We start from the raw sequence: 9,685 nt of genomic DNA, 5'->3' as shown, positions 1-9,685 counted from the left end.
GTTTTGAGGCCTTAGATCAACTAACAATTTGTAGTGATGTAGCTCCAGTATTTCATGGTCCATGGAGGGAACAAGCCAAGAACCTTAATATTGATTTATCTGATGACCTCTAACCTGGACCAATTGAACTGTGGCTGGGAGCAGATGTCGTTGGTTATTTGTATACAGGAGGTCGTCATAAGCTAGATTGTGGGCTAGTAGCTATAGAAACTCTCATTGGATGGACACTTATGGGAAAAATACCTACAAGTAGTAAACATTCTGATGTTGTCATGTCCACATTGAATCTTCTCATAAAGGATGCTTCCTTAAGTGAGCTTTGGGAGTTGAAAGCAATTGGTATTAAAGAGCCTACAGATAGACATACCAAAGAGGAGGCTGCTTTAGCTGCTAGGGATTTTTTTATGCAGACTGTAAGTGTAGATAAGATGGGCCGGTACGAGATTCGTCTTCCTTGGTTGGATGGTCACCCTCCTCTCCCCAGTAATTGTGAGTTGTCGGAGAAAAGACTAAATTCCACTCTTCAAAAGCTGAAAGGTGATGGTCTTTTTGAAAGTTATGATGATGTTTTTGCTGACTGGCAAGCTGAGGGTATAATTGAATTAGTTGGAAAGTTAAATGATGTTGATCAGTCTAGGACATTTTTTTACTTCACCGCCCAGTAGTAAAGGAAGAAAGTACTACCAAGGTACGTCCAGTGTTTGATGCATCTGCACATTCAAAGAATAAACCACTGTTTCGAGAAAGGTCCAAATCTAATTCAGTTAATTCCTTCAATGTTTGTAAGGTTTAGAGAAAACAAAATAGGAGTTATTTCTGCTGTTAAAAGGGCATTTCAACAAATAGGTGTGCACGAAAGGGACTGTGATTTCCTCAAATTTTTATGGGTTGACACAGAAGGTCAGACAGTAGTTTCTCGTCATAAACGTGTAGTATTCGGTATTTACAGTAGTCCATTTTTGTTAGGAATGATACTAGAGTACCACTTAGCAAGATACCTGGAAAAGGGCTCTTTTCTAGACTGGAAAAGGGCTAAAATACTTTAGATGTTGTGAAGAGGTTAAGATAAAAGTTTCTATGTGGACAACTGTGTTACAAGTTTACCTGATGAAGAGATGGTGTCAAGGTTCATTACAGACTCTGTAGCAATTATGGCAGAGGGACAGTTCGAACTAAGAGGGTGGGAGCGTACAAGAAATGATGAAGTTAGTAGAACTGAAGAGATATGTCCTGTTCTTGGTATGACCTGGCATCCTGTACGAGATGTTTTGATAGTTAATATGAAATTCTTAAGAGAGGATACTGACTTGGAAAATATGGTAGTGACTAAACGTAGAATTGTTTCTATAGCACAGAAAGTGTTTGATCCTATTGGATATTTATGTCCAGTTCTATTAGTACCCAAACTTATGTTACAAAAGTTGTGGGAGAAGAGCTTGGCATAGGACGAACCACTGGATAAAGTTATCTCTGAAAAGTTTAAAATTTGGTTGAAAGATTTACCTTATCTTGGGAAGATTGAATTGCCTCGATGGGTACAAATGAATGGTGAGACATTACAAAATTGAAGTATTTATGTTTTTTGTGATGCAAGCAAACTGGCCTATGCTTGTGCCATCTTTTGCAAGTGAGTTATTCTGGTAAAGTATTTGTATCTCTATTGGCCTCGAGAGCTAGATTGGCTCCAATTAAGAAATCTACCTCGAAAATGTCTATTCCACGTCTGGAGCTGATAGCTGCAACTACAGGTGCCCGTTTGTATGTTCAAGTTGCAGAGCGAACTTGTCCGGAACTTGTTCCGAACTTGTCCGGAAATATAGAATCCTTTTCTTGGAGTGACTCAAGCACTGTTATTTCCTGAATACAACGCTAAGAAGAATGGGGAGTTTTTGTATTGAACAAAGTTAAAGAAATTCGTAGCTTAACTTCAATGGAAAGCTGGCGTCACCTACCAGGAGTGGTCAATCCTGCCCTGCAGACTTGCCATCACGAGGGTGCACTGCTAGACTTGTTTCAGTCAAGATGGTGTGAGGGTTCGAAGTGGTTATATGAAAGCCATGATAAGTGGCCATCTAGTGCGGCTACTTCTGATGAAGAAGAAGTTAATGCCGAGCGTAGGAAGACTTTGGTGACATCTCGTATTAATGTTTATAATTCGTGTGACTGGCATTTTAGCTACTTTTCACAATATACTGAGATGGTACGAATGGTGGCTTGGATTCAACGTTTTGTAAAAAATTGTCGCAAAGGTGACCAGAAGTACAAAGGTGAGTTGACCTCTGAAGAGTTTGAAGCTGCAGAGAAATTTATTTTGACAAAAGTGCAGCAGGAAAGCTTCTCAGGTGTCGATGATAAAAGGATTAATCACCTTGACCCATTTTATGAAGAAGGGGGTTTGATTAGATTGAGATCTAGAGTTTGTAACGGAGAAGATACTCAGTATTACCGTTTTCCAGTCGTACTGCAATCTAAACATGAGGTAACCATTAAGTTAATGAGGCATTATCACTTAAAGTCTTGTCATGTTGGGGTCCAATCTACTTTAAGTTTGCTCCGAGAAAAGTTTTGGATTCTCTCAGGAAGGCGTAGCGTAAGATCTGTTATCTCCAAATGTGTATTGTGCCGGAGGTACACTGGAAAGCATCTAGCATCATGTCTGGACTGGGACGTTACTACTCGTGAGATGTCTGTGCAACATATTCGTTGGCATTTTAACCCACCTACAGCAGCTTGGTGGGGAGGATTCTGGGAGCGTTTCATTGGTGTTATGAAACATTTAATGAGAAAAACACTAGGTCGTGCCAGTTTGGACTATGAGACTTTGCTAACCTTGTTATGTGAGTGTGAGGCAATAATTAATTCGCGACCATTAACGTATTTATGGGATTATCCTAAAGAGTTAGTTGTCTTGACACCAGCGATGTTTTTGCGGGATCAGGTGGACTGGAGGCTACCAGCTTGTGATGCTATAGACAATGCTTCATCGTGTCGGAAAGTGCGTCGAGTTCAGACTTTGCGAGAGGAACTTCCTAAGCGATTCCGTTTGGAACAGTTTGGACAGTTAAAACTGGTTAGCGCGAATAAAACTCACGGTCAGATCGCTCTTAATGAAATTGTACTTGTCAGCAACGATGGCAGTAAACGTTTAGATTGGCCTATGGGACAAGTTGTTGAACTTTTTCCTGGTAAAGATGGAAGTGTTCGACTGTGCAAAGTTAAGTCAGTTAAGGGATAGTTATTGAGACCTGTCCAGCGTCTTTACCTACTAGTGTGTTGTACTATTCCTGAGTTCGAGCTTCAGAATGATGTGAAGACGTCAATGAAGGATGACAGTGAATTAAATGGTACCCCACATGTTCCTGAGTTGGAGAGACTCCAGTTCCGAAGACGAATACTGTGAGAGTGCGGGAGTGTTTAAAGTCAGTATTCCGACAAATAGTGCAAAGGTTTCTGAAATGAAAATCACACGTACGGGACGGGCTTCCAAAGTACCTAAACATTATTTGGAGCAGTGATTGTCAAAAACTGTATACTTATTAGCAATTTTTAATTTTTTGTATAATGGTTTTGTAGTATGTCTCTTTTAGATTTTATGAGCAATATTTTACTTTATCAGAATATTCCTCAGGTGGGAGTATGTCAGAGATTGCCTTTACCTATTAGAACAATTTGTTGGATGAAAGGCAAAGTGGTGTTGGGCCACGAAAAAAAAGAAATAAGAGACAGTATGAAGTAGGCAATTAACGTCATGTTGTTATTGTGTTGATATTGCAAGTTTGTTATTATTGCATATATAATATTTAAGTAACTGTAATACTGTATTCTGTATAAAATAAAAGCAAATAAAATCGAATCCAACCTACGCAAACCTCTTAAAACGGGTAGTTTTTTGGTGGTGCGACAAGTCTATTTCTTAGGTACTGTTTTCTAATCTGATTATTTATAAAAACAAAACGTTAATTTTTCGTTTTAAATCTTTAAATCTCAAATGTGTCTTCAATAAAAGTTTATATTAACAATAATTGCTCGTAATCCCCAAAATACGCCACCTGGTCACAGCCACATGGTGCTGTGACAGATATATTTGGATGATGGAACTATCCTTCTAGTTAAACCAGAGATATGTACGAGACATCTCCCTTACATATTTCTGAGTTAAACCGTTCTTAATACTGTTACACCATGGTACAATAAATACACAAGGTATGATACATAATAATCCAAAATGGGTTCGCTTTCGCGCATGATGTAGTCCAGAACCCTTATTCCCGCAACATTTGAATGTAGTTGTATAGGAAAGACTTTTAATTTTAAGTTTTTTTTTTATATAATTTGGCTAATTTAATTATAGTAATTATAAAGAGATGATAAAATTATGTTATTATAATATTTAATCATAAATACATTTTTGAAGTTAATTTAAATTTATTGATTTTTGTACAGTTATTTTGTTACCATAGATATCCTTTATAAAACAAGTTTTAATTATCTTTTATTACACGTAGGTACAGGTTAATTAACTTATACTCCAGAGTTCGATATTTCAGATGTTTAAAAAGATACAAACAAGTGGTATTGAAGGTACACAAAATTTGTACGTATATACCTACTGAACTAAACACAAAATCAAAATAAATAATGATAAAGTCAACTTTATTTATATCGAATGATCTAGCTGGCAATCGAATATGAGTATAGTGAGGTCACACAATATTGCACAACATTTTAAATGACATCTTTTGTTATGTTCACAAATAAAATTATCTTAGTATTGTTTATAATAATGATAACATCATATATTTTAATAATGATAACATGATTTAACAAAGAAAAATATGTTATTTTGGAAGACGCTAAATTGATTTCCTCCGAAACAGTTCTTATTGCAAATTGCATAGCAGGCTGAGGCTAGTTTCTTACTTAACAAATCGATATGAAAGAACCATTTAAGGTTTCATGACTAATAATTAATACAAATAAAGATTTAGACTTACGTCGTTGACCTAGAAGTAGTAAGAAGCTGCTCAACATACTTTTTGGACTCTCTGTGTTCGGCTCTTTGTACGCGTTTCTTTTGGTTGGTTAAAAGGGTAGCCGATTTTGATTTAGGCAAATAAAGACTAGGTACTGCCTCAGGTTTGAGTTTTAGACCCTTTTTAGAAATCCTGTTGTAGATTTCTTTGATAATCTTTAGTTTTAAAATGTGTAGAACAAATTCTTGCAGTATTACAATGAAAATTATTCTATCTACAACAAGATTTATAATCCACAGTTTTCTGGTCACACTATCTTTAGGAAATGTATGAAACCTAAAGATTTTATCTTCATTGTCACTATTGCAACAAGCAATTGCACAGCGCACTTTGAAAAAGGTACAAAAAATACTATACAGTATAAATAAACAGTTACTAAACACCACAAGTACACACAAGTCTCAGACACAGGCGCCCCTTACTGGTAATTTTTTACGCGCTCGTCTGGGATACGGCCGCCGGTTAAATTTTACCCGTCAAATTTTTTAAGCCCTTACGAAGTGGATATTTGTATAAAGAAACATATGTAAGCATATATCTAAATTATTTTTCTATTATAAAATAGATGACTCAGTCAGTATTGAGTTACTTTAAAATATATTTATTATCTCATAACTTGCCATTTGCAATAGTCACCATTGATAACCGATATTATTGTTGAACTTTTGTTTTTATACAAGCTTTCTGTCTTGCCGGTGTAAAGTCGTCTGAAGTCGATATTTATTGTGTTTTGCGTTTGAACTAATTTGTGTCTTATTTTCATATTATATTGTTTGATAAGTAAATTTTGCATATAATAATCGGTAGGTTATAGTAATGTGTATATTTTTTATTTTACTAAATTTCATTATAACTCATCTAAAATACCATACTGAACTGTAAAACAGATTTTTCTTTATTGTAATCTATTTTGTTTTTATTTCAGTAAAACTGCTTGGAAGTGAGTAACAGTGAATCAGAATAAGCAAATCTACTACTATTTACCTATTCACAGTATTTCCTCTGCAGAAAATTTTTAAATTTCAACGGATTTGCATACAAAAAGAGTACTTATATTATTAGTATATGTATGAAAACAAAAATAAATATTTCGCCTGAATCCCTAGGAAAAGTAAAGGTTTTACGCTACTGAAAATATATTTTTTATTCAATTATAACGAAAACAAAACATTTAAAAAAAATTAGATCATTTTTTGACCATAATTTCAAAATTAATGTGTTTAATGGGTTCGAGGTGGTTCGGGCGGTCTTGACTACGTCACACTCCTGGGCCAGCTGTCAAATGTCATGAGCAATATCATACCTTGTGTATTCATTGTACCATGCTGTCATACCGTGTATGTGTGTATCGTGATCACAGATAAATTAAACGAAGGGGAAACGTGTGGGTGGTATATGGACTATCTAAGTCTGATTTCACAATAGGCGGGGACTTTAAAAATCTTTCCAAACATTTCTAATTTGTGTGTATTTGTCCCATAAGAAGTTGGAAATATTGGTTTTTTAATTATTTGAAGAATAAATAACGACTTTTGGTTATGAACATTCAATCTGTGTGATTGGTATCATTTTTTGTTTTTTGAAATATTTGAAATATTTGTGAGTTATTTTTGAATTACTTGTGCTTAAACAAAATATACCTTTTAGCAATATATCACCGCTTCAGACCTCTTACACAAAGACAGCTTGAGGAAGCAATCCTAAATTTGAGGGATAGTGAGGGCGAGTTCAACCAGAAGAATCAACCAGTAGTGGGTATTCAGATAGTGAAATTAATTCCATAAATAATACTTTTAGGGGAAAATTTAAGCTTCCCAAAAATATTCTTAACCTCTCAACATCTTATAGCTTCTTTAAGTATGTATTTGATGAGAGTCTTTCTGAAAAAATCAATACGGAATCTAATTTGTATTCGACAAAAACTAATCCTAGTAAACTTGCGATGCTTACTACTAATAATATAAAACAATATGTTGACATCTCTGTATACATGTCGTTAGTAAAAATGCCAAAACGTGAGAAGCTACTGGTCCAATGCTGTAGGACTTCCTCAGATAAAATAGTTATGTCCTTAAAAGAGATTCAAACAATTTTCCAATATTTACATTTAAAATCCACAAGGATACTAAGTTGCTGTAGCTGGCTGTATACCATGAGTAATAATATTTAATTGTGGCACTCTTACAGAATAACAGACCGGTAGCATTTGCATCTAGGGCGCTAACGACAGCAGAGTCAAATATGAGTCTAATTGAAAAGGAGTTCTTGGCAATCCTATATGCACGCAATAAATTTCACAATTTTATCTACGGAAGAAAAGTGCAAATTGATTCTGACCATAAGCCTTTGGAGGCATTAATGCATAAAGGCATTGCGGACATAATGTCTCCGAGATTACAAAGGATTAGGGTAAGATTATCTAAATATGACATAGAGGTAAAATTTAAGCCAGGCAAGTTCATGCATGTGGCAGATTTACTATCGAGGAATTTTATAAAATATTAGGTGGATGATGATAAATTTATTACAGAAATAGTTCATACTATTGACATGACTGATGAGAAGAGAGAGCAATTTAGGACTGAAGTGGATGCTGATGAAGATCTGAAACTAGTAAAGAAATATTGTATATAAGGGTGGCCCAAAACCTTGTCAAGAGTAAGCGATTCAATTAGGTATTATAAAATAATAGTTAATTAATATAAAAAATTAACTCTATTTACTTGACGGACTAATATTTTACAAAGACAAAGTTATAGTCCCAAAAATATTGAGAGAGAGCATGCTAAGATTATTGCATTCGAGTCATTTTGGCATTCAGAAAACCCAACAGAGAGCCAGACAGATATTACACAAATGAACAAAAGTATAGAAGTCTGGGTAAGAAATTGTAGCAAGTGTGAGATATTTAAAAGTCACAATGCTAAAGAACCACTATTACCCTAGTAACACACGACGTCCTATCGACGTCCAATATACGTCCAGTTTTGGTCCGGACGTCCCTGGACGTAAAATGGACGTACTTTGGACGTACGAAGTGGGACGTACTTTGGGTGGACTAAATATGGACGTAATAGAATAATAAATTATTTATGTTAATAAAATAATTAAAAGCGAAAAGGTTAAATCATGATTAATTAAAAATTGTATAGTTTAATATATCCAAAACATGTTTTTGTTTTTAGGTAGATTGTAAAAATCTTTTATTTCTAGATAATTCGTTACAATTGTTTTATTATTCTAGTTATCACGATGATATATGTTTGCTAATTCTAATGAGTAAAAATATGATTTTTATCAACAAAATGTTCTTCTTCTTCTTCGTTTGTTTTTGGGTTTCGATTATATAATCATTTACCCAGTACATGTAAGGTTATGCTCGTCTTGCTCTAGGCAATGCACAACCAGGGATAAATTTCTACTTCTGTTTACTTTACTGCTAATTGACAACTGGGTGATACTGAAAGATCAGCTTTTTCATTTGTTTATCTTCTTCATTTAAGGTTACTTTTTACTGCTAATTGACAACTGGGTGATACTGAAAGATGAGCTTCTCCATTTATTTATTTTCTTCATTTAAGGTTACTGTTTACTGCTAATTGACAACTGGGTGATACTGAAAGATCAGCTTTTCCATTATTTGTTTATCTTCTTCATTTAAGGTTACTGTTTACTGCTAATTGACAACTGGGTGATACTGAAAGATTAGCTTTTCCATTTGTTTATCTTCTTAATTTAAGGTTAGATTAGACTTTTCTCGTTTGGGGGTAGCTTCCAAACATTGTCACATTAGGTATATGGGTAATGCTACCTTCGGTTAGGATTAAGGATTTTAAGGACGTACATTTTTGTATGTAGGATATTTCCAGTATTTTCTAGATTTATTTTGTTATTTTGACAAGTATAAAAAAAAAAAAAATTTTTTATAGATCGATTTGAAAAAATTTAATGAATTTAATAATTATTTTTATAACTTTCTCAGAGGGTTTATATAGAATACTATGTAAAGATATTGGACTCTCTATTCCTGCTTTTATTAGTTCTAAATACAGATCCATATTTTTGTGTTTGTTTATGGGACATTCAAAGAAGATATGGATCACTGTTCCAATGGTTCCGCATTCACATATCGGTGTTTCCGTTTTACCTATTTTGTAGAGATAGCAAGGAGTTTTGCAATGTCCACTACGTAAACGATTAATATTTGTTATGGTATTTCTGCCCATATACCCACATTTGGCATACCATGGTTTTATGGGGAAATCACACTGCAATCTGCAATAGTTTGGATCTTTATGTTTAATTTGGGAATGCCATTCATTGTAGAACTGTGTTAAAATGTCTTTTTTTGTAACGCAAAAGATATCTGTACTAACATTTTTTATATTATATGGTACTCTTAATTCTCTCCCAATATTCGCCAGCCTATCAGCTACCTCATTACCTTTAATCCCCTGATGTCCAGGTACCCATTCTATTCCTATCGAGAATCCCATATTATTAGCTTCTACCAATAGTTTTTTGGTCATTATGGTTACGTAATCCATTTGATCCCATTTGAGACTGGAAATTTTGGATAAAGCACTTTTTGAATCCGCAAAGATAACCCATTCCCATTTCATGATCCCCTTCTCAATGCACACAGAGATAGC

The 9,685-nt window shown here is 34.5% G+C and overlaps 1 protein-coding gene across 1 annotated transcript; it reads left to right on the top strand.

The window, feature by feature from the left end:
- The first annotated feature begins 1,930 nt into the window (after positions 1 to 1,930).
- LOC140450982 (uncharacterized) lies at positions 1,931 to 3,235 on the top strand. The gene has a single exon (XM_072544685.1). It carries the CDS (start codon positions 1,931 to 1,933, stop codon positions 3,233 to 3,235), a length of 1,305 nt encoding a protein of 434 aa, XP_072400786.1.
- Positions 3,236 to 9,685: the final 6,450 nt, after the last annotated feature.

This window comes from Diabrotica undecimpunctata, chromosome 9 (genome assembly GCF_040954645.1).
Source record: "Diabrotica undecimpunctata isolate CICGRU chromosome 9, icDiaUnde3, whole genome shotgun sequence".
NCBI lineage: Eukaryota > Metazoa > Arthropoda > Insecta > Coleoptera > Chrysomelidae > Diabrotica > Diabrotica undecimpunctata.
The sequence above is the reverse complement of the archived record's forward strand: the minus strand, read 5'-3'. Positions and strand labels throughout refer to the sequence as shown.